At 41.9% G+C, this 25,363-nt stretch overlaps 3 protein-coding genes across 4 annotated transcripts; 2 read left to right on the forward strand and 1 right to left on the reverse strand.

Annotated features, from left to right (window-relative positions):
- Positions 1-2,351: 2,351 nt before the first annotated feature.
- On the reverse strand, positions 2,352-6,520 carry si:ch73-109d9.2 (uncharacterized protein LOC565042 homolog). 2 transcript variants are annotated; one of them, XM_056280772.1, is made up of 5 exons: positions 6,328-6,520; positions 5,748-5,963; positions 4,911-5,032; positions 4,426-4,534; positions 2,352-3,868 (listed from the first exon to the last, which is right to left on the reverse strand). In XM_056280772.1, the coding sequence occupies exons 2-5, from the start codon at positions 5,956-5,958 to the stop codon at positions 2,727-2,729; spliced, it is 1,584 nt and encodes a 527-aa protein (XP_056136747.1). In that variant the 5' UTR covers positions 5,959-5,963; positions 6,328-6,520; the 3' UTR covers positions 2,352-2,726. The 2 variants fall into 2 exon arrangements, with proteins under 2 accessions (XP_056136747.1, XP_056136746.1); XM_056280771.1 differs by having other exon boundaries at positions 5,748-6,520.
- A 395-nt stretch (positions 6,521-6,915) lies between these two features.
- Positions 6,916-17,632, forward strand: LOC130113013 (uncharacterized). The gene is made up of 5 exons (XM_056280531.1): positions 6,916-7,305; positions 8,195-8,382; positions 8,472-8,574; positions 16,315-17,295; positions 17,496-17,632. Exons 1-5 carry the CDS (start codon positions 7,035-7,037, stop codon positions 17,630-17,632), a joined length of 1,680 nt encoding a protein of 559 aa, XP_056136506.1. The 5' UTR covers positions 6,916-7,034.
- Positions 17,633-19,228: 1,596 nt separating this feature from the next.
- LOC130112739 (zinc finger protein 37 homolog) lies at positions 19,229-23,192 on the forward strand. The gene is made up of 2 exons (XM_056280214.1): positions 19,229-19,337; positions 19,819-23,192. The coding sequence occupies exons 1-2, from the start codon at positions 19,275-19,277 to the stop codon at positions 21,625-21,627; spliced, it is 1,872 nt and encodes a 623-aa protein (XP_056136189.1). The 5' UTR covers positions 19,229-19,274; the 3' UTR covers positions 21,628-23,192.
- Positions 23,193-25,363: the final 2,171 nt, after the last annotated feature.

Here is a 25,363-nt window from a genome sequence, read left to right on the forward strand (position 1 = left end):
TTCGGGACAACCGCGGTGTCCGTGTTGACTTCGTGTGTCTTTACTTCTACACCTCGTCACCAGTGTAATATTTCTGTTTTGTACTTATGCACCAGACGGACGACTTCTTACTGAACAACAACGCGCTTTATTAACATGATTATACGCCGTTCACTCTGGCTCGTGAATGACCACATGCCCTTTCTTCTCTACATCCACCGGGTGGCGTAGTTCATTGTGAACAATACCTATATGCTGTGAATATCACAATTGACCTTTCGTAAAGTACTGCCCCAGAACTGTGATTGTCCAATCTCCTACCGTAGCAACGGTTTCTATGTGTGGGCGGTCCGTTAAGCTTTCAAACAGACAGCAAAATGCTGAAACGGTGTGCCTATGGGATCTGCAAATCGGATACTAGGGATCTGAAAAGTTTGGAGGGGATGTAATTTTCTTTCCCTTCTCGAAACCCAGAACGCAAGAAGCGCAATGTCAGCAATGTATTTCGCAGTATAGCAGACCCCCATGGCCAGCTTAATCCATCCAAAATCAACAAAAATACCCGTCTGCTCCAAGCTAGGCTTGCTACTAGCTATTTTTGATAGCTATTATAGCTAATGTATTGTAATGTGCATGGATAAGTAGACACGTTGGCCGCTGGCTAAGGGGTTTGATCCTTTAGTCGAGTGGTCAGCGATACGGGTTCGCGTCCCGGCCGAGGCAGTTCCTGTGGTTGCCCCCCGAATTCGCTACATTGGTGTCAGAAGTGGGATACGCGCCGACGCGCTTTCCCGAAGGAGGGGGGTAGTGTAACGTGCATGGATAAGTAGCCAACCACCGTTAGCCAGGGGCCAACGTGTGTACTTATCCATGCACGTTACACTACACCCCCCCCCCTTTCGGGAAGCGCGTCCCCGGGCTTAAGCATATCAGCTCCTTCACGCCTCTGGGCGCACGCGCTTCCAATGACCTTCACCGTCTCAGCATCCCACTTTGACACCAATGTAGCGAATTCAGGGGGCAGCCCGGGAACCGTCGCCACAGCCGGGACGCGAACCCGTGTCTCCCACACCGCAAGCAACAAACGTTAACCAGTCTACAGGGTCGGACTGGCGATGTCTCCCGCGGTGCGGGAGATACGGGTTCGCGTCCCGGCCGAGGCAGTTCCTGTGGTTGCCCCCCGAATTTGCTACAGCATTATTACTGTTACTTTAACCCACACATTGATTATTACCATTATCAACATATCAAGGTATTACTAACAAAATAACATTATTAATGTACCTGATGAACATAACCAGCTTAGTCTGTGGCCAGAGATATCTAATTTAATGATAGCTAATGATAGCTAGCCCACTAACATAACTTTGTTTTGCTAGTCACAGGTTAGCCAGGTTCCACCTTTCATTCCAGAGCATAAAGACCCGCGGGGAGGGTCGGCTGGGATGGTCACTGGCCAGTCTGACCTCCCTATATCCGGCCTATTTTAAATGTTTCTCCCCCTCTGTGAGCTCCAGGTGGGGACCGGCCGTTCAGAAAAGTAATCCCGCCCGCGGAGACACTTCGTTTGCCTTATTTTGTCGAAAATACCGGTTCTGGTCCGAAGGTAAAAAAAAAAATTGGGGAAAAAAATCATGGGACGGTTCCCCCGGCCCCGGGGCATGTCCCTGGCCGCCCTGCGACCCCCAGAAGCCCATACAGAACCCCCGAAAAAGCCTGGATAAAAGAACGCCATGGGGAACCTTGGCCAAAATCAACACTATAATACAGTGATGTCGACAATGGATTATAAAAAATATACCAATAATAGCTGAAATATTTAACTTACCCGACAGTACAAGAGCACAATTGGTCCACAATGTGTTTCAGAATTAGTTGATGGGGTTTCTCATTCTTTGATTGCAACCGGTAAGCTTTACCCTCAATTACAGTTGCACTCTGCAGCCCGGAGTCCACGCATGTCAGTTTTACTTTTAATATTCTGAATGTATCCCTCCTGTATACTGTAACCCCTCCTGCCTTTCACGGGATGATATTAAGGATGAATTACTCCAAAATAAATCACTTATTTTCTCTGGGAATGCACTGATTTTCTTCTTTCATGTTTTGGGGTTTTCCAGCTACTTCCTGGATGGTTCTAAAAAGCTTGATGGGCATAGCAACAGTAACTAAGGGGGGGGCGGGACTTTGTAAAAGGCCAATTATTATTATTACCCCCCCCCCCCCCAGCAGCTTCCTCATACAAATCAAAGGTCTAAGGATAGGGGGTGAAATACACTGGCACCTATTCTATTTTTTTTATCTTGGAGAGTGTAATACAACTGAAAAGCCCTTTGGGATTGAATTGCCATATCCATTCAAATTTGATTGGAGTTGACATGAAATCACCCAAGTCATTGTTTTATTAGGTAAACATAAGTTACAGTTTGTGCAACCAAATAATATAAATAAGCAATGATAAATGCAGTTAGTATTTGTACAAACAAGATATACCCATATACCATTTTCCAAAAAATGTTTTTCATACTATCTATAAATAGTCAAGTCAATACTGTGGGATTTGGAATCATGAGGAATTTAAATCAAGCTTTAGCTGAAAAGAAAGTGTAACTTAACCGTGTTGTAACCTTGACAAAATAACCTTTTTCCAATAATATAAATAAAACACAAGTTTAAATTCTTATGATAATGCAAACGTCAAAATATAGAATTCACCATTATTTCTTTTGTTTCAACCTTCTCCAAATTTACACATCTGTCCTGTGCTTACGCTGGTGTGATTTTAGATGATCCAGGCGTTTGAAGCTGAGGCCACAGATACCACAACAGTATGGTCTCTCCCCTGTGTGGGTGCGTTGGTGAACCTTCAAGATATCTGCCCGTGTAAAGCTCTTATCACACATGGCACATCGGTGAGGTTTCTCCTGTGTATGGATCCGCCGATGCAACTTCAGATTCCACAGGCGGCTGAACTTATTTCCACATACAGTGCAGGAATAAGGCTTGTCACCAGTTTGGCTACACTTGTGCGTCTTTAGGTCAGAGAAAGAAGGAAAACCCTTTCCACAGTGGCTGCAGAGGTGAAGCCCCTGCCCTGAGTGAATCCTCTGGTGGACTTTGAGGTTACAAGCTTGGGTGAAGGTCTTTCCACACTGGTTGCAAGAATATGGAGGTCCCTGGCCAGCTTGATGTGTCTGCTTGTGTGCCTTGAGAGAGGCAGAGTCAGCAAAGGACATAGAGCACTGATTACAGTTGTGTCTCCTCCCTCCTGTCTGATGCTGTAACCTCTCCCCAACATAGGGAGTATGGCTGTATGTCTCTGAATAACCATTGTCCCCCACGCCGTCTAAAGATGGTTCATCCTGGAAGCTCACTCCGGTGCCTGATTCACCAGACATGTGTTCAGGGTACAGGATACTTGAGTCCTGTAGGTACCCTTCTTCATTGATCAGCAGACAGCTAAACTCTCCACTCACCTCTATATTTGCCCTTGAGGGTGAACCTGTAGTTGAATTAAATGCACCTTTTCTATTTTGGGAGAGACCTGGTTGGTAACTTTTATTCTCTGTTCTGTCACATGCCCCTAGATCCCCTTCATAATGGCCCATGTAACTAAGCTCCTCACCTAGATGGGATGGTGACTCCTGTGCCCCATCAAGGCCACTCATATCTAACATATTACCACCTTCATACCCAGCCTTGTCAAAGCCACCAAGATCTTCCATGCTATAACGGTTACGGTAAAGGGGTTCACACTGGTCACTTGATTCACCATCTAGCCCTGGCTCTGGCCTCCGGTCTAGGCCAGGCGCCCAGTCCTCCTGGCAATGTTGAATCTCCTGGTCAGAAAAATGTTTACTGGGCCCAGAAAGATCTGACTCTTCTGATCCTGACAACCAAGGGAAAAAAAGAAAATTCAAATAATTGCAGAGTCCTTAACAACAAAGTAAAATTAAAGAACAAAATACTCTATTGCAATGGTCATCTTGGTGCTAAAAAGTGGCTTTCAAAATGGATGTCACATTGTTCATCATTTACTGTTATGAAATTTAATTGTGATGGCAGTCAAATATACTTTTTATACATAATGTCAATCATGGTAAAGTTAATGCCCCAAAATATAAAGCTGTGTTAAGCAATACTCTTAACAGTGAATCAAATGACTCTGTAATATGAAAGGAATGCCAGTACTGCTAGTGCCACTGAAAATCAACAACCCAGTCTACAGTTTTCTTCAACATTTGGTTTTGCCGGTCCAGCAAACCAAACTGAAGCCATACTTCTCTCATAGCTTAGCAGTGAATGTCTGTTTTGGAATGTCAGTAGCACTACAGCCTGCCCTCTAGCCATCAGAAATCGTTTAACGCAGCTTTAAGATGTAGAATGTTCTTTGAGAGAATTATGACTATGTTATGTGAACCAAGTCAATTAATTAAGTAAATGTACCATCCAGATTAACTCCCCATCTCTCCTGAAGTTCAATGCTATCTGGTGTGATGCGAAGAGTCTCCTCCTTTAGCAGTCTGTCCAGTTTTTCACTCCCTACAGCTATGGACTGAAAAACAGACAAAAGGAAAAAGTGACTAGGTCAGTAATTAGCTCTTACCTCCATGATGACTCAAACCTTGGTCATAGGGGGATTATGTAGACAAATAGAAAACTCCAGAGAATGTGAAGCAGAAAGGGAGCCAAACAGTCAAAACAGTGACACTCAGTTCATTACAGAGATTATGTAACTCCTATTTCTTCAGGAGTGTTAGTGCAAAAAAAGGCTATTTTTTGACTCATTACTTTTTTGAGTCTTTGACTGTTATTACCATATGAAATACCAGTTCCATTAAGAATTTTCTCTCATCAATCCTTGTAACGCTTTCAGTTTAACAATGTAGGAAACTAAGAAAAGTTTCATTGGAATTCTTTGTTTGCAGTACCTTCATTGAGCTTTTGGTTAATGGTAGGGCTTCTTTACAGTCACTGCTGGGTGTTGCTCCTGCAATGCCCTGACAGCTGTTAATTTCTTCCATTGGCACTCTTTCCTTTTTTGGGCTCTTCTCTGTATTGTAAAATAAGTCAAAGAATGCAGTTTTTAAAACTGGTTGCTGATAAGTGATAACAGGCTGAACTTAAAAGAAATGTAAGGCCCAACCAAGTGTCCAGTTGTTAAATGCACTCAAATTACAAGAGCCATCACTTTCTCCACGGTTCAGCGTTGCCATATGTACCATAATTATAATTTGTACGATAATTTTGCCCTCTGTATGATTAATGATGCCAAAATTCCCATAATGTACAATTTCACAATTCCACAATCAGTTTAGGCTCTCCTTTTAATTCATTTTCCGACATGATCAGGATAATAAAATATGGATCCTACGTGTTTGTGCATCCCTACTCACGTGACGTATTTCCAGCCAATCACGCTTGTTGTGCTATGCTTTTGTTTTCAGTGTTGGGATATTTTTATTTGAGTTAGTCCCGAAAGACTACCCCCTTCCACGCATCATATAACTACGTCAGCATTTTTTTTAACAATGTGAACGTAGATTTCAAGGCGGTCTCAAAAAGTAGTTCGTCTCAATAAATACGTGTTTTCTGAAATCACACATTTACGCCTATTCGTTCCCTTGGTTATGACTCGGGTACGATCATTTTCCTCAAAATACGACAATTCCAATCCTCTGATACGATACTTTTAACATTTCCCAGCTGGCAACGCTGCCACGTTTAAGAGATGTTTCATACCGACTCAAATGTCTTATGAGACTCGCCTGTCTGTCCTGATGTGGATCTCTCATCATCCTCCGCGTTAGACAGCCCCTTTCTCTCGCAGTCGACACATCTCCCAATGACATCTCGGTCTCTCTCCCTGCGACGACTCTCCGACCACTTCAACCGCCTCTTTAGTGACTCGACCTGTTCTCGGCTCCTTGTCACCTCCTCCAAGAAACTGTCCTCCACCAGCCGGGTGATCTCGTACATAGCAGCTTTAAAAACCGTTTCCATCACACGAGAAAGTTGTGTTTGAAACGTGGCCACTGCACCAGACATGTTTCAAATGTTATATGCGTCGGAGCAGCTGTTGATTTCGAAAGCTAGCCGTGTTCACTACGCAATGGCAACGATATCTTGAGACTTGCAAATCAAAGCTTGAAAGCGAGAGGCATTTGACGTGTACCGCAAGCGATTGTTACTTTAGTTGTATTACTTATTTGGTTAACCCAGCTGTCTTTGTAAATGACTATGTAAAACAGACGCGGACGATCCACATTTACACTCGCATCGAGTGTTCAGGCCAAAGCTCACGTTGGAAGACCAGAATTGCTAGTTGGTTTTAGCTTGCTCGCTAACCTGTGTTTTACAGAATTCCTCCCCAAGTGTCGCCGTTAGATTAATACTGTCATATAAATTATAAATAAAGTATTACAGAATCAATGTTGGTTGGGGAAACGTGTCTTTCGAAAAGGAAAGAGCACAACACATTGAGTGTTATCTACGCACTGCCTTTTTGCCACGAGCGATTTCTCTTGTTAATGTAAACAGTCGTACTTCCGGGATAAAGGAGAGTGAGAGTTTTCTTCTTCTTTTTCTTTTATTGGCGGTTGACAAACAGCTTTCGGGTGCATTACCGCCACCCATTGAGGACTACGAGTCGGGTGTCTGGACAATTTTCATTCTTCTTTTAAGTGGACATGGCGCTTTGTACAATTATATTTTATGATTACCATAACATTTTATGGTTAAAACAATTAAGTCCTTTAATAAAAATTCATGTTGTGCTAACATGTGTAATACGATGAAAACACGAAATAATCGGCTTAGAATCAACGAAAGACCGCAAATATGCACAATAGAGCTGCCTGGGAAAACCGGATATATGCGCAGTTTCCGCCTCCTTTCATCCAGCAGTGCGTCAACCACAAGAGTTGTGTGGCCGTGTTTGGAAGAGGCCATGTTTACTGGTATATTCATTCCGAGTACAGCTGGTGTAAAGTGGCACCACACAACAATCGGAAAATTTAGTTATTTCATAATACGGTCACAGGAAAAACCATATCATGTCGGGAGACGATTTTCAGACACGCTACGCCACCGTAATGCATAGCATGCTCAAGAGTGCAGTGGCGGAGACGACGAAACTTTTCGAAACTATGGTCGACGAGCTCAAGGCTGAAATATCCCGAATCAAGAAGGAGAACGAGGATCTTAAAACCAAATGCAACGAGTTTGAAAACGCGAAAAATCCGAAGACTTCTGATGAGAAAGAAAGTGAACCTGAGCAAGGGCCAAGCAACGCCCGAGACAAATGCGATCACGGCGTTCAGTGTGGTGAGTTGGCTAGCTTGTTAGCCGCTAGCGTTATTAGCTAGAGCAAACGATAACTAACTAACCAACCATGGGCCATGTTGTATATCATTTTAGCTAAGAATGAGAACTGACTTACGTTTCGTGGAATAGTCGTATGGGACCGTAAGGATGATGAAAAGTGTTACTAGATAGTGCATAGAGACACCTAGAATAGGAGTCAAATACGGTTAAATCAGTTCATCTGGATACAACGTTTATTGACAGATAAGATGTCACTTAGTTGAGTGATGAAACGTAAGTCTAAACTGACTGCAGGTAACATTCAAACATTGCAAAAATTCCCAAATCCTCTGACTGGATTATTGAGCCTGCATCAAGACACTAAAATAGGAGGGAAACCAGCCTGCAGTAACCACTGTTGGTGTTGAGAAGCCATTTTACAGCCACGTTTCAGTTGGATTATTAACACTTAATATGACGTCATTTTAAATGTCAATTGCATAAAGTTCTGGAAAAATAGTCTGCATCCTTCAACAGTTTGTATTTATTAAAATTCTATTGCCCTTGCCAGATTTACATAACTGCAGGTAGGTTCTTATTGGAATTAAGGTTAATCATGATGTTGATTGAGCCACCTACTGTTGAATTGACGTTACGAATACTGCCAATGGCACCTGACCCTCTCCACCATCTCTTTGTACTCCTGTGTTGAATAACTGCTTGGAGTTGGTAAAATTGTAGGATTTGAGAGCAATGAAATCATGTGGAGAAAGTTGGTGCCGTAGTCAGCTCCATGATGAACTGGCTGTAAACAAAGTTTGTATGATTGGTTGATGATATAGACCAGAACATGATGCAATGTCAGACCGGTTTCTCATTCCAGCATATGTCATCCCATTTATTTTTACAGACCTCGTTCCTATGCGGTCAGTGCTCATGGAGCAATTCAGTAGGCCCCACCAATCCAGAAACTCAACAATACAAAAGCAAGTGCAACAAGTGGACGACACGATGAATGTGGGTCTGCAGAAGGAGCAACGCAGTGAGACTCATGGGAAGGGAAAAACGTCAAAGGCATTTGTTCTTCTCAAACAGGAGGTTTGTAATGGTCTTTGTGTTCAAAATAAGTTTATATCTCTTGTGTACATCTTGTTACATTTGGTCTGTGTATGTGTGTTGCACTCCAGCAGGGATCTAATCATGACAACTCTGTTCCTCGGTATATCCTGCTGAAGCAGGAGGATGAAGTTACAACTGTAGCCCACAGACATGCCATCCATGAAATTCCAGGTAAAGAAAGGAAAACTAGCATTCACTTTATAAACTCCAACCCCTTTCATACATGCAGCCTAACCTGTCAGTCTCCAGCAATTTTCTGTCAGGGTCATGCATAAATGCAAGCTGGAGTTGATATTACAGAAAGGTTGTTTGGCAAATCACAGAAAGTTGAGTCAGTTCATCTGGACGCAACATTTATTGAGAGAAACGTTTCATCACTCATCTCAGTGACTTTTTCAGTCAACTGACTGCAGGTACCCCCACCTGATAGATGTACTCTTAGCCCCCCCAGTTCAGGGATGGCCGTTCCCTCTTCACATCCATGAACCAAGGGAGGGGTCTAAGAGTACCTCTGTCACCATCTTACAGTACTGTGATTGCGGCTATTCCCTAATCCTCTGTGAATAGTAGACATGGCCAATGCAACTGTAGCTGTAATTTTTGCATATGAAATCAATCATGCAACTGTGTTTTTCATAAGGGTGGGCATACCTGCAGTCAGTTGAAACTGAAGAAGTCACTTAGATGAGTAATGAAACGTTTCTCTCAATAAACATTGTGTCCAGATGTACTGATTCAACTTTGTGATTTTCCTTACCTAGATTATTGAACATGCATAAAGACATTTGTACTGGAAATGTTCCAGAACGATGATAGTTTGCACAAAGGCTCTGAGATTGCCAGGTCAAGCAAGCATAGTGTTAAGACAGTCTTATGCAAGACACTTTAACGCAAACGAGTGGACCAATCCACAACAGGCATATGTCTAAAAAAGAGGAGATGTTTGTAAAATAACAAGTAAGATAATATTTAAAATGTCTCAATTAGACTGACGAAATGGGTGAACTACTTCAGCCCTTGCAGAAAAAGAAATCAGTACGCAGCGTGTCGTACAGTTAGAGATGCGTAGTCTACAATAGAATATAAGGCATCATACATAAACTGGCCATGATGAGACTAAAGGCAATGTCATATATCTACCTGTATATATATATATATATATATATATGTGTGTGTGTGTGTGTGTTTTTGGAAACCGTCAGTGGTGGTGAAAAAAGTGCTCAGCAAATAAGGAATGGAATATTAAAAGTTTGTTATACTTAGAGGATGGTTGGTAGTGTGAGTGGGAAGGATGGACCAGCAGGCAGGACTTGATGTTCAGAATAAAAAAAATATTCAGATCGGCCACAAAAAGATAGCCACAAAGAAAAGCATTTCAACCACTTTTATCTTCTGCAGAAAAAAAAAATCATGGAACATTCCTCTCGATCTACAAAACACGAAATCTCTCCATTGTCCTGGAAAGGGAAAAACACAGAACAACCGTTTGCCATCTTCACACACCTTTTATACCCTGTCATCTGCTGCCTGTGACCAATCAGGGAGGGCCTTTGTAATAAGTACCAGTTTGACACAGGTGGCATCAGTCTTCCCTCAATTGGTGCCCATTTGTACTAAAGCCATTTTAGAGTGGCAGTACACTTCTTAAAGGTCAGTTGGGCAGGTCAGAGAATTTAAGTCCCCCTATAGAAGAAACCTGGATGAGTGAAAACTAGTTACTATGAGTTATTATGTTGATTTTCATGCATTTTGAACTGTCTTTTTCTAAAAGTATAGAAGGTAGTTTTAAGAGCTCTCCTAGCTCAGTTACTCAGCCAATATTTATTCATGATACTCAAATCATCAGACACACTAATTTACATACATCCAATCAGATAAAATCACCAAATTATGAAACATCACTCACCCTTATTTCCAAACAACAGCTTGTGAGTGTAAAACTGCCAACTTCTATGTGTTTTGCATTTTAGCATTTACCATGTAGGTCGCTCTCTTTCAGGCAGTGCTGAATAATATCTTCATAATGACATTTGTGTTAAATTCATTTGCATAAAACAGTGCATTAAACAATTACATGTTCGTATTAGTTTGTGACAGTGTAGCTTACATGACAAAGCCCACTGCAAACGAATGCACGAATGCATTTTTTAGCTAGCCAAACATGTTGGCCCCCAGTGTTGGGGGGGGGGCAACGTGTTATGTTACTTTTCGCAATAACAAAGTAATATAACACGTTTCTGATAGGATTTCAATATTATTACAGTTACGTGTTACCACCTGAAATACATCAGGCATGGACCCAGCGTGTCATGTAGGCGGGGCGGAGCGGGTTTATTGGCTGGATCGGCCAGCGGGGGCCAGCCCTACAAACGCATATGTCTCTGACTGAGTGTTCATAGTTAGAGTAACTGACTGACTGAGTAAACCAGTATGACACGATTGGGCCACTGGTTCAGGTGACCAATGACGGTTCCAGCTAGCAGCGATGTACGTCACTGAACTTACACGACTGGTCAGCGGACCAACGACATTGCTGGTAAACACGGAAATGAGAGTTCCTCTATTGTCCCTGAATCAGCACAGCGGTTCGCACACTAAAAGATAATATATTGCTGCTCATAGATACTACTGAGATACCTCATTGCAAAAAAGTCCAATTAATAAAACAGCGCTAATAACCACAAGCAGAGTGAAAATTATTAGCGTCTTCAGAGAGTTGGTGTTAACTGAAGTGTATTCATTAGGAGTGTCACGCCCAAACTTTCCAGTGATCATGGCAGCAGTGATTGTAGCAAAGTAATTTCATATAAAAAAATAGATTGAGGATATTTAATTGTATAAATAATCAGGGTTTGAAAACTGCTGTCCAGTACAGCTGCTGTTAACAGAACCAATATCAAAACAGCAGCTTTTAAAATGTAGTGACACAAAAACAGCTGCTCTCAATATGTAGTCGGTCCAGCCATATACTGGGTTTTAAACTAGTCTTGTTTACCTGCTACACCAACTGCGTCTGTGTTGCGTGCCAGCCATGTTTTCTGAGGAGATTTCCAGTAGGTTATTTTGGAAAATGGGTAAGTTAAGTGGCAAATGCTTTAACTGTTACTGAATCAACTAGATTGTTTTAACTACAGGCTCATTGATACACATTAATCTGATTGATTTATTTTAGTGTGCAGTGGGAAAAAAACCCACATGGCTGTGTTGTCTCTGGTACAATGAGATATTTATTTTAATCATTTTTAAACAGATTGTACTTGTTTTTTTTTTTACACAGTTCTATGTAGTTTTTACCTGTTGGAGGGCTGCATAGCTGAGCGTAGAGAAAAAAAAACAGCTGCGTAAAACTAGAGATCAGCAGCACAGTTGAGCGCAGCTTCCATGATCAGTGTAAGAGCTTCCGTTTATTTATAATTGGACATGTTCTGTTGTGTCAGATGTGTCGTACTACATCCTTGCGCTGTATTTAGGCCATAAATGTTTCTTTTTTTTTTGGAGGGTGGTCTCACATTGCTCAGCCTCCCTGGGAATGTCTGTCTACTCTAGGGTGCTGGAAAGGATGCTCCGACCAATGGTTGAACCTCGGATCCAGGAGGAACAATGTGGATTCCGTCCTGGCCGTGGAACAACGGACCAACTCTTTACCCTTGCTGAAGTGCTGAGGGAAGCATGGGAGTTTGACCAGCCAGTCTACATGTGTTTCGTGGACTTGGAGAAGGCTTAGGACCGTGTACCCTGGGGCACCCTGGGGGGGGGGGGGGTACTGCGAGAGTATGGGGTGCTGGGGCAGTTGCCACAAGCCATCTGGTCCTTGTATAACCAAAGTAAGAGCTGTGTCTGTATTCTCGGCACAAAGTCAAACACGTTTTCGGTGGGTGTCGGACTCTGCCATGGTTGTCCCTTCTCTCCGATTCCGTTTGTGATATTCATGGACAGGATCTCAAGGTACAGCAAAGGTGAGGAGTGTGTCCATTTTGGGAACCTCAGAATTGCATCTCTGTTCTTCGCAGATGATGTGGTTTTGTTGGCTTCATCAGAATGTGACATCCAGCGCACACTTGGGCAGTTTGCAGCTGAGTGTGAAATGTCTAGGATGAGAGTCAGCACCTCCAATTCTGAGGCCATGGTTCTCTACCAGAAAATGGTGGATTGCTCCCTCCGAGTTTGGGATGAGTTATTGCCTCAAGTGAAGGAGTTCAAGTGTCTCGGGGTCTTGTTCACAAGTGAGGGTAGGATGGAGCGGGAGATTGACAGATGGATTGGAGTAGCATCAGCAGTAATGCAGACATTGTACCGGACTTTTGTGGTGAAGAGGGAGCTGAACCGGAAGGTAAAGCTCTCAATTTACCAGTCAATCTTTGTTCCAACCCTCACCTATGGTCATGAGTTTTGGGTAGTGACCGAAAGGATGAGATCGCGGACACAAGTGGCTGAAATGAGTTTCCTCCGTAGGGTGTCTGTGCTCAGCCTTAGAGATAGGGTGAGGAGCTCGGACACCCGGAGGGAGCTCAGAGTAGAGCCGCTGCTCCTTCGTGTCGAAAGGAGCCAGTTGAGGTGATTTGGGCATCTGATTAGGATGCCTCCCGGGCGCCTTCCTTTGGAGGTTTTCCGGGCATGTCCAACTGTGAGGAGATTCCGGGATAGACTCAGAACTCGCTGGAGGGACTACATGTCCAATCTGGCCTGGGAAAGCCATAGGATCTTCCAGGAGGAGCTGGAGGGCGTTGCTGGGGAAAGGGACGTCTGGAGTGCTCTACTTAGCTTGCAGCCACTGCGACCCGACCCCAGAGAAGCAGCTGATGATGAAATGAGATGAAGTTTCTTTTCTTTTTTTTCCCCTTTTCCAAGAATTTGTCCAAACCATGCCATTTCTGCCAGTGTGCCACCAGAACAAAAAATATGTGGGTGTCCTGGTGGCATGGCAGTCTGTTACATTGCCTACCAACATGAGGATCGCCGGTTCGAATCCCTGTGTTACCTCCGGCTTGGTCGGGCATCCCTACAGACACAATTGATCGTATCTGCGGGTAGGGAGCCAGATGTGGGTATGTGTCTTAGTTGCTGCACTAGCGCCTCCTTTGGTCAGCCAAGGTGCCTGTTTTGGGGGGGGGGGGGTACTGGGGGCAATAGCGTGATCCTCCCACATGCTACATCCCCCTGGCGAAACTCCTGACTATCAGGGGAAAAGAAGCGGCTGGCGACTCCACATGTATCGGTAGAGGAATATGGTAGTCTATAGCCCTCCCCGAATTGGCAGAGGGGGCAGAGCAGAGATCAGGATGGCTCGGAAGAGTGGGGTAATTGGACAGATACAATTGGGAAGAAAGAAAAAAGGGGGGGGATACCCCACAAAGAACTTCCTGTTGCCCAAACTCGATGGCTGCAGTCAGACTACATTTTCAAAATGGGTATATTTCCGTTAGTTTTAAGTTTTTCCAAGAAAAGGACAAGAACATAATTTATCAGACTTTGATCCTTTTTCTGCCTGTCCTTCTCTGTTTTCAAGGGCACTTGTTTATTTAAAAAGGTCTGGGCTATTTAATGTTTTTATATCATCACACTATTGTTAATATAAGCGGTTAGTATAAGCTGTTTCAGGTCTACAGCTTCATTAGGCTATACAATTATGCCTACCACTGGATTTTTAATGAACTGCAATAAACTCTAGCTTCTGTGCTTTGATAACTCACTATGAAATATTACTCTCTTCAATTTTATAATGCCTAGTCATACTTCTGTGGTACAAAGCAAGAGAGGCAAGATTGAGTAGGCTTGGTCATGTGTGGAGGAGAGATGCTGGGTATGTTGGGAGAAGGATTCTGAATGTGGAGCTGCCAGGGAAGAAGAAAAGAGGAAGGCCAAAGAGGAGGTTTATGGATGTGGTGAGGGAAGACATGCAGGTGGCTAGGTGTGACAGAGGAAGATGCAGAGGACAGGAAGAAATGGAAACGGATGATCCGCTGTGGTGACCCTGAATGGGAGAAGCCGAAAGTAGTAATAGTAGTCATACTTCTGTGGTTATTTTGGTGAAAATAACAAAAGTAATGTAATTAGTAACACATTACTTTACAGTCAGTAATATTGTAAAGTAACTTGTTACTTTCAAAAGAAAGTAAGTAGTAATATATCATGAATTATCTTTATGCATGCTCAATAATCCAGGTAAGGAAATCACAGAAAGTTTAATCAGTTCATCTGGACACAACGTTTATTGAGAGAAATGTTTCATCACTCATCTAAGTGACTTCCTCAGTCTCAACTGACTGCAGGTATCCCAACCCTTATAAAGAGCACAGTTGCATAACAACCAAGAACAACGATCGGTTTCATATGCAAATTGCTGTGACCATTAACTAGAGTTACAATGGCCCTGTGTACTATTCACAGAGGATTGTGACATAGTTGCAATCGTAGCATTGTAAGATGGCGACAGATGTACTTTTATCCCCCCCCCCCCCTTGGTTCAAGGATTGTCGTTCCCTCTTCACATAGATGGCCTCTTTGACTCCCCATTCAAACCAGCATTCTTCCCTATCAAGGATGTGCACATCCTCATCCTTGAAAGAGTGGCAACTGGCCTGTAGATGGGTGTAGACTGCAAAGTCCTGGCCTGACGAGGTAGCTCTTCTGTGCCAACCTCTTCACCAGCATGATTGATTTCCCTGATGCACAAGTCACTGCACCTGCTGTCAGCTGAGACTGAAGAAGTCACTTAGATGAGTTATGAAATAATTATTTCACTAAATGTTGTGTTCAGATGAACTGATTCAACTTTCTTTGATGTAGAAGATTACCTTTTGGAAGTAACTTGCCCAACACTGTGGCCACTCACTAACACAATTTTGATTTGCACTAAATGGGATCATGGTTTGTTTTGAAAGGGAATAATAAAAAAAATGTTTAAGCTTGCATACAGCAATGCATGTTTTCTTGTAGTTGGGGTCACTAGAAAATAAGTGGAACCATTCATGTCGTACTCAGACAAAGACAGGGCAGAAAAATGAAAGAAGGTATATGTACCCCAGATTCCTTTCAAGTTTACGAAATAAATGGCCTCATCTCCATGTGTTCAAATTTTTGCATCATGTGTTTTGCGTGGTCCACAATACCAACCTAAATCAGTCACCAAGGAGCTACAGGTAATGGTGGAATATTGAAGAATTTTCTTTGCAATATTTTGGAATATTGAAGCATTTTCTTTGCAATATTTTGCAACTGTAAAACTTGTTTGAATCATCCCACCAATGCATACTTTCTCAAATCATGGTAGTTTGGCATTTTTCTTTTCACTTAAATAAATAATATTTTTGTACCCCTACCCTAAATTTATGTAGTCTCAAGTGAAATCTATAAAACTCCTAGGTATTTTTGATGGGAATTTCAGCTTTTGATTACAGTGAATGTAATGTAAATGTATTGAAATACCTGGAACAGACACCTAAAAATTGACTTACTTGCATGTGTTTATATGCTAAAAAATGACAGCATAATTACATGTATACCACTTATGTCTTTCATGTATTTGTTTTTTACTCAATAATATGGCTATGTATTCAAATAAATTTTAACTTGTAAAATTAAAAATTAAGTTAGGGTTGGTAGCCCTATGAGGCTATTTAGGATGAGACTACTCAGTTCTTGAAACAGTTGAGAACAGCTATAGGTAAAAAAAAATTTTTTTAAAACAATACTAGTCTGTTATTTTTTGTTATGACCAATATTTTAATCAGTCATTATAAAAGAAGTGCTGCTTAATGTTTTTTTTTATCCCACATGCAAGGTTTTTAGACATGAAAAATGGAATCTTATCAATGGTTTCAGTCTGACATTAGTTATATCTGCTAGTGGCATAGAGGTGCCTTAATTTTTTGCTGTTTTGATGTAACACTCTACTATCACCTTTTTTCTAAGATTTACAAGGGGCCTTCATTGATCACAACACCCCAGAAGAACATCCTGTTAACCATCCATCTTCAGTGATGGAATTTGGGTTAAACTGTGAAAGAGGAGGCCAGAGCCAAACACCTGAGCCAGAGCAGCCACCAGTTGTCACATGCCCTGCAACGGAGGACAATGTGGAAGAACAGTGTGAGGTTGCAAAACAGATTTTAAAGACATTTACAACCTCTGCAACACAAGTAGAACTCCCTAAACTTGATGAAAATCAACCATTGTTTAATGCTGAGCACCAGTTAATGGTTCAACATCTAGAAAAAGAGCAAGCATCAGTTGTCAACAAGCAGCTTCACAGAGAGAATGAACGTTTGGTAAATGAAGAAACTCTCACTATGCAAACATATGTGGATGTTCCCTCAACAACAAAACTGTCAGAGGCAGCAGAACTTACAAAAGAAACATCCTTTCAAGAAGTGGAAGTTGGCCTAGCAGAGGTTGAGATCAGTTCCCAGCCGGCTCCATCAACGTCCCGTAGAAGAGGACGGCCACCAAAAAAATTCTGTAAATATTGGCCTCAAGATAAAATGACTCGGCTTTCATCAAGTGATGTTCCCAAACTCCAGAAAGTAATTCCTCTTTCATCAAGTTGGAAGGAAAATGATCACCCCTTTCTGTCTGTGCCATCTTCACTGCCTAAAAGAGGACGCCCACCAAAGAAACATGGAGGATCTGAACTGCCAGTGCAAGATTCAGTTCCACCTCCATCTAATAAATTGCCATGTGTGAGGATAGCAATAAGCACACCTTCAATGGAGGTGAAAGACATTGAGTTCAGTCCCCAACCATGTGCAGCAGTATTCCCAAGAGATGGAAATTTTAAAGATGAACTGCCAGTGAAGGTGAAGGAAGGGGTACTTCAGTCGCCATCCATTCAAACTTCTTCAGCAACAGAGACGGTCAAAGCTCTATCAGCTGACTCAACAAGAACACCACCAGGTCCACGAAGGGAACGTCGCAACTCGCATCCAACTCTCCAGGAGGCAATGCTACTGGTTGAAGCCATAAATGCTCAAATGGAAGATAAATTCTCCTCTCCACAAACAGATTCAAACCAAACACAGCATTCTCCACCTTTGGTCATCTCAAAAATTATTAGTTTGGCCTCTAGTCAGCCAGCCCCTCTTGTATCTTCTCAGACCCCACCTGCATCACCAATACCACAGGTTCCTATTGTAAACAACCAAACAACTATCAGCTTACTAACAGGAGAGCAAACTGCAACTCCCCTGTCATCAGCACAGCAACTCCCTGTCGCTACTCAAACTACAGTTGAGTTGCTAAAGCAACAGTCAACTACTATATCTCAAGCCCAGATAAAGACATTTATCATACCAACTGTCAGTCCTCCCAAACAAACTACACCTTCAGTTCTGCCGTCAGCTGGAGCAATTCAGACAGGCATGCAATCACAACAGCATTGTCCTCGCATAAAAATAGTAGCACCAAGTAAACGGTTTAATTATACAACAGCTCCCAAAATTATTGTTGTTCCAAGGCCAGTGTCTTCAAGGTCAGTGTCTTCATTAACTGCACATACACTAACAGCACTATCCCCAGCACAGCTCTCTACTGTCTTGTCAACAGTTGTCGCTGCAAAGAAAAATTGTTTACCACCAGCCTCTACATCCACAAGCTTATCTATTACATCTCCCTCTCTTTCTACTTTTCCTCTGAAAGCGATCATTACACCCAGGCAATCACTGTCTTCCATCACCTCTCGGGCAAAATGCAAAACAGACCAGCAGTCTGTGACTTCATCCGACCCTAAAATAGCCATTTTAGTGCCACAGCAGTTGTCAGCTGTGGTACCCAATCAAGGAAAGTTCACTCTAGCCCCACAGACTGTTCTGTTGACAAGTCAAAAGCAGACAGCAGAGCCATCTTCAACAGTAGCAGTTTCATCAGCAGTTTCATCTTTGACATCAAAGCAGTCCGATGTTACTGTTGCTACATTAGCACCAACAGACAAATCAGGTTTAACATCATCTCAAAAGTGGGATAATATATCTGACATCTTGACACCACTCCAGATAACTGTTTCAGAGATGACTACTCTTACAACAGAGACTTGCTCAAGTTTGAAAAGGCAGTCCTCTGACTTGCAGACCCCTGCACCACCAAAAATATTACCTGTTTTCCAGGAAAAACTGTCTGCAGTGGTCAGATTAATCAAGCTGCCATTAACTGCATTCGCAAAAGATGAAATGGAACCATGTTTAAAGACATCATTGATAGCCACTGAAACTTTCTCCAGTTTCAACAACTCTGCTGTCACTGGACAAGCTCAGACCCAGGTCCCACCAAAGTTGCCACTTACAACCCAAGAAAAAACATCAGCAGATGAAAAATTGGTGAAGCTGTCACCCACATCTACAAATGATACCTCTTTGTTTTCTAAGCGGTCCACTTTATCCACTAAAGCTGAGCCAATGTTAAACTCTGCACCTGTCGCCCTGCATGTAGAAGCCTTGATACTGCCAGAAGAGCCAAATGTTGTAAATGAAAAAGATTCATCACTACCCAATCCTCTTCAGCCAGCTTCAGATGTTTGTATAAAGGAAATTACTCCTGATTCCAAAACATCAGCTTTATCCGCTGAAACATTCATCAAGCTAAAAGAGTCATCAGTCACCAGGTGTATTCAAAAATTGGTACCAACAAAAGTGTCAACTACATTACAAGAGAAACCATCACTTGTTCTTAAACTGACTGAATCACCGGCAGGATTCATCGATCCCCCAATTTTGGAGACATCATCTTCATGCATTGAAGCAGGTTGCAGCCTTGAAGAAGCACCTTGCAGCAGCCCTGTGCAAGCCCCTTTACCGGCAGTTATAAACGAGAAACCAGCTGGTGCCCCATTAAGGCTCACCTCGGTATACCTCAAGGACACATCATCTGATCCTCATTTAAAGATGACTAAAACCCAGTTCCTGGCACAGTTGGCAGTGTCACCTGTCATTCATGCCCCGGAAAAGGTAATATCAATGTGCATGCAAACTTGAAAAAAACAAAGATACTAGAATATGGTGGTATTATTAAATTGTGATGAAGGTATCATCTGCTGGTAGGTGACCATATAATAAGAGATGTTAAAAGCAAAGTTTTGAAAACTGTCTACCCAACGCTACAGTTAGCGATACTGCCACAAGAGTTATTAGAACATCCGGGCATGGACACACTTATTGTCCATGTTGGAATAAATGACACCGTTCTTGAATGACACATGGGTCAGAGCTGTTAAAAAGGGACTTTCATACACCTAATGGACAGTCTACAAGTCCCAGCTCAGGTATTTGTGTCAGGTCCAATCCCCAATTTGGGGAAAGGAATTGAATGTTGATGATGCTAAGAATATGGTGGTTTTAAGTTGTGATGAATGTATCATTATACCCATATGTTGTTTTTGTTTTGTTTTTTCTCCACTTTGCCAAGGTAATTTTTGCTTTCTAATTTTAGGACATCTCCAATAATGTGGATACCATAACAGCTGGCACAGAAACAAGGAATGGTAAAAGGTTACACAGCGATTCACTTGTGGCCCGACTCCGTAGTCGCCTCAAACCCTGCTTACTGGCCAGTAAAACGAAACCAAGCAAAGAACTTGTTGAAGAACCAGAATCCACCCCTGTCAGTGCAAAGAGACCTAGATTTGTAAATGATTTTACCCCCAGAAAAACAAGTGAATCTGTACAAGTCGGTACTGAAAAATCCAAAATGATTAAAGGTAACTTTCATCCAGGCAAAACTACTATTAAACAAATTCCTGTCAATGCTAAGAAACTTAGATTTGTAAATGTGACACCTAGATGTACAAGTGAATCTTTACATAGTTCAAAAAAATCCATATCAGTTGATGATAACCCTTGTTCAAACAAAACTACAGATGAACAAGTTCCTATCAGTGCCGAAGACCATGGATTAGCTAAAAATTTTGTAAACCATGAACATAAGAATAATCAGTCAACATCTGTTATTCCTAGATCAAGATTAACTCAAGATGGCACTAGCCCTAAAAAGATTTGTGAAGAAATTCCTGCCTATCCAAGAAAGTGTAGATTGTCTAAAGAGACAGTTGGCTTTGTTAATAACATCAGTGAATCCATGCATGGTAGGAAACATAGGTTAATACAAGAAGGTACCAACCATAAAAAGACTAAAAGTGTGACAAATGCTAAAAGGGTGTCTAAAGCAGCAAAAATTAAGACATTGGCTAAAATAGAGAACTCTAATCAACCAAAGTCAAAGAAGAGAGCAGATGCTAGTCAGTCAGCAAAGAATAATCCTAGCAGTGATGCCCAGAAGAAAGCTAAAGTTAAAGCTATATGGAACCCACCTAGGCTCACAGCGAGTACAATACCACTGACTAGGGGAAGGAGTTCATCGCTCACTCCATCAAAGAGGGGAACAAGATCCCAGGACCAAGCCCAGACCCCCACAACGCCACAACTGCGATCCCAAAGTACCACCCCTCGCTTGGTTATAACCCTGAATCGAGCACCCCCCAACCCACCAAATAGATCCCAGACAGTTGGCCCTAGTTCAAAAGGGCACCGCTCTTCCTCTTGCACTGGTGTCTATCCCCCAAGTGTCTCTCTCCACCCCATACCTGTCCGAGCACCACCTATCATATCACCATTACAGCCATTATCAGTCATTGGAAGGCGTCTACTCAAGAACCAATGTGGGGAATGTGGTCGCGTCCTCAGCAGCCCAGCTGCCTTGGAGAGTCATGTCCAACTTCACACAGGCCGACGACCTTTCTCCTGCACCCTATGTGGGAAGTGCTTCCCAGACTCCAAGGGCCTCAGCCGGCATGGCAGAGTACACCGCAATGGGAGGATCCATATCTGCTCACAGTGTGGCAAGGGCTTTGTATACCGCTTTGGCCTCACTAAACACCTCCAGATGGTGCATGGTAGAGTGAAACCCTTTGCCTGCCAAGTTTGCAGTAAAGGGTTCTTCACAAAACGAGACCTAGAAGCCCACTTTCGGATCCATACTGGAGAGAAACCATTCCATTGCAACCTTTGTGAAAAGCAATTCAAAAGGCGAGTAGAACTGAATGTGCACCTGCGGTGGCATAATGGGGAGAAGAGGCACTGGTGTCCATACTGTGGGAAGGGTTTCCTAGATTATAACAATTTGAAAAGGCACAAGTATATTCACACAGGGGAGAAACCACATTCTTGTTCCCACTGCTCCAAGAAGTTTACACAATCAGGTCACCTAAAGAAGCATTTGAAAAATGTACATAAAGTTAAGTGAGGAATGGGTACATAAAATGGCATCTTCATGAGAAACCACATTCCTGTCCCAATATTTTTACACAGTCTGGTAACCTAAATAAGCATTTGAAAAATGTATATTTGGTCAGATTAAAAACGGGCACTGGAAATGGCTTGTATATGCTGTGTATAATGAATTATTTTTTCAATAGTCAAAAATAATAATTTAAGTTCCTTAACTTGCTTAGGAATTGAAAGATGTGCATGAGAAGGGATAGGTTGGTCTCGGCTTTCAGAGAGAAAATGGTAAATCAAAGGTGAATGTTAAATATTAGCAATTTGTCTTTTTAAATGTTTTCGTATGGCAGATTAATTTCACATAACTTAACATTTAATTGCATTTATCTGTGTAGGACTAGAAAAAATTAAAAAGGAATAAATAAAAATAAATGAAAATGGAAATTAATTTACAATTTCATTTAGCAGACACTTTAATCCAATGCACCGTACATCTGAGTTAATACAACACAAGCAAGGATCTAGTCAACAAGTGACAATACAAGTGTCAAAAAACTAGATTCAAGTCCGATAAGACATAGGTGTCAGACAGTGCATAAAGGCATAGAAGCGAATGCTTTTTTTTTTTAATACCATCAGGTGTGGAGGTGATCGAGAAAGAGCTGGGTCTTTAGCTTCTTCTTAAAGATGGAGAAGGACTCATCGGAGCGAATGGAGTTTGGTAACTCGTTCCACCACCAGGGAACTACAGAAGAGTCTAGCTAGTGACTTAGGGCCCCGATGTGGTGGAAGTACCAGGCACCTTTCATTGGCAGAGCGTAGTGAGCGGGACTGACTGTAGACCTGAATGAGGGAGTTCAAGTAGGCAGGAGCTGTTTTAGTTGCTGTTTTGTAAGTGAGCATTAATTAATTTCGAAGAAAATAATATCAGTCATCAATGTTAATTTGCCATTATGGATCATTAACAGCCAGTATTTCAATTTTTATTTTTTAACATTCCACCTGTGAATCACACGTAAGGTTAGTTCTTTACAGGGTTAAACCTGATATGTGAAGTTATTGGGTTTTCACATAAATACCTCTTTACTATTAAAAATAGTGTAATGAATTATTACACTGGGCCTAAAATTTGCCAATTGCACCACCAACAAAGCACTCAGATATTTATTATTCAGTTTATTAAAAAAAAGATAATGTGTTCAAATTGGCAAGATAAGTTTAGCAATGAATTTCTGATTCAATTCTTGCTGTTGTTAGTTTGAAACTTATGTATGGAAAAGTTGTATTGTACATATTCTTACTAGTTGCACAGTAAAAATGCCAATTGTAGAAAACTTATTAGTATACTCTGTTTTCTCCACAGCTGCATTTTTCTCCTTGGTACTAAAGTCATTCACTGTGGCTTTAATGTACTGCATGTGCAAGCAAATAAGCCTTGTGAACTATGAAATTGTTATTCATATTTTGAGGTTAACCTCAGTGCAGTACAGTTTACATTGTATTAAGCTTTTTACAGATGGTTTTAATTTTCTAGCCTTGTGATTTTTGACAGGTCTGATTAAATGTGTGCCGATAATGTTCACCAAAGATATTTTGCCAGCAGAAGTTTCTGTTGTAAACAACTGAAATGTATTGCAAATTATCATATACCAAAGACCGTAATTCACTCAAACATGGTTTCTTTTCCCAAATAAAATTCACATAGGCTTCCTTTTAGACTATTTACACTTCTTTTCAGACTAGGATCAATTAAAATAGATATCACCAACCGAATTCAAACAATGTATGATATGCTTTGGAGATCTTGCTTGATTGCCACAAGGACCAAGTCAATTCATGGATTATCTCTGGATTTTAAAGGCTAACCAGGATTTTACACTTTCGGCAAAAAAAAAAAAAAAAAGATACCAAATTGATAAATGCCTGCTCAGTGAAGACTTAATGACAGGTGCAAAAGTGCTGTGGCAAAGCTGATGCATAGAAGAGATACAGTTTTCATTACTTCAGTAATTCCTGTGCATCATGAAAAAAGAAACATTTCTATTGTATGGCCTTATGGCTGTGACATGATAGTGGGCACTAACAGACTCAACCATAGCAGAAGGGAAGGGGACAAAGCAGGAGATCCACTGGAACAGACCATAGAATGATAGCTGCTACTACTATGTCTGCTAATTCTACATTCGGCAGCTCCTCTTAGGGGTCACAACAGCAGATCATCCGTTTCCATCTCTTCTTGTCCTCTGCATTTTCCTCTGTCACACCAGCCACCTACATGTCCTCCCTCACCACATTCATAAACCTCCTCTTTGGTCTTCCTCTTTTCCTCTTCCCTGGCAGCTCCATATTCAGCATCCTTCTCCCAATATACCCAGCATCTCCTGTGCATATGTTCAAACCATCTCAATCTCGTCTCTCTTGCTTTGTCTCAAAACCGTCCAACCTGTTCTGTGCCTCTAATATACTCGTTCCTAATCCTGTCCTTCTACCCAATGAAAATCTTAGCATCTTCAACTCTGCCACCTCCAGCTCCGCGCCCTGTCTTTGTCAATACCACTGTCTCCAAACCAATATAGCTGGTCTCACTACCATCTTGTAAACCTTCCCTTGAACTCTTGCTGGTACCCTTCTGTCACAAATAACTCCTGACCCTCTTCTCCACCCACTTCACTCTGCCTACACTCTCTTCTTCAACTCTGTTCCAAACTCCCCAATTCTTTGGACAGTAGACCCCAAGTATTTAAACTCATCCATCTTTGTCACCTATACTCCTTGCATCCTCACCACTCCGCTGTCCTTCCTCTCATTCACGCATATATATTATATCGTTTTTTTTTCTGAAACCGTCAATGATGTTGATAGAAGTGCTCAACTGATGAGCAGAATATCAATACAGATGCAGGAAAAAAAGTTTTAATACATAGCAACAAAGTTCCTTCTTTGTTGAATCACATTAGCAGCTGATGAGTCCGTGACGCACGAAACAGGCTTGTACCTGCTATATATTAAAACTTTTTTTCCTGCATCTGTATTGATATACACACACACACAAGTATATTCACACCAGTACAAGCTTGTTTCGTGCGCAATGCATAAACAAGCTTGTACTGCTATGTATTTTTTTCCTACATCTATATTGATATTCCGCTCCTCATAAGTTCAGCACTTTTATCAACACCATTGACGGTTTCCGAAGAAAAAAAACGCTATACATATATATTTATAGTATGTATATATATTCTGTCTTGCTCCTATTGACTTTCATTCCTCTTCTCTCCAGTTCATACCTCCACCTCTCCAGGCTCTCCCCACCCTGCTCCCTACTCAAGCTACAGGTCACAGTGTCATCCGCAAACATTCTAGTCCACGGAGACTCTTGCCTGATCTCATCTGTCAACCTGTCCTTCACCATTGCAAACAAGAAATGGCTTAGAGCCAATCCTTGATGTAATCCACCTCCACCTTGAACCCATCCATCATTCCTGCCACGCACCTCACCACTGTAATACTAACCCTGTACATATCTTGCACCACTCTTATATACGTCTCTACAACTCCTGACTTCCCCATATAATGCCACGCCTACTCTCGGGACACTGATGCTTTCTCTAAATCTACAAAGACACAATATAACTCCTTCTGACCTCTATAGTGCTTCTCCATCAACATTCTCAAAGCAAACATTGCATCTGTTGTGTTATTTTGTAGCATGAAACCATACTGCTATCTGCTAATCATCACCTCTCCTCTTAACCTAG

The sequence above is a fragment of the Lampris incognitus genome, chromosome 5 (assembly GCF_029633865.1).
Source record: "Lampris incognitus isolate fLamInc1 chromosome 5, fLamInc1.hap2, whole genome shotgun sequence".
In the NCBI taxonomy this organism is placed as follows: Eukaryota; Metazoa; Chordata; class Actinopteri; order Lampriformes; family Lampridae; genus Lampris; species Lampris incognitus.

Coding starts and splice junctions, on each gene's coding strand:
- si:ch73-109d9.2 (XM_056280771.1), bottom strand. CDS start 6,027: ATGTCTGGTGCAGTGGCCACGTTTCAAACACAACTTTCTCGTGTGATG. Junction 5,033..5,747: donor ATCCACATCAGGACAGACAG/GCGAGTCTCATA, acceptor TTTACAATACAG/AGAAGAGCCCAAAAAAGGAA. Junction 4,535..4,910: donor TAACCAAAAGCTCAATGAAG/GTACTGCAAACA, acceptor TCTGTTTTTCAG/TCCATAGCTGTAGGGAGTGA.
- LOC130113013 (XM_056280531.1), top strand. CDS start 7,035: ATGTCGGGAGACGATTTTCAGACACGCTACGCCACCGTAATGCATAGC. Junction 7,306..8,194: donor CGATCACGGCGTTCAGTGTG/GTGAGTTGGCTA, acceptor TTATTTTTACAG/ACCTCGTTCCTATGCGGTCA. Junction 17,296..17,495: donor CTCAACAAGAACACCACCAG/GTCCACGAAGGG, acceptor GTATCTTCTCAG/ACCCCACCTGCATCACCAAT.
- LOC130112739 (XM_056280214.1), top strand. CDS start 19,275: ATGACTAAAACCCAGTTCCTGGCACAGTTGGCAGTGTCACCTGTCATT. Junction 19,338..19,818: donor TCATTCATGCCCCGGAAAAG/GTAATATCAATG, acceptor TTCTAATTTTAG/GACATCTCCAATAATGTGGA.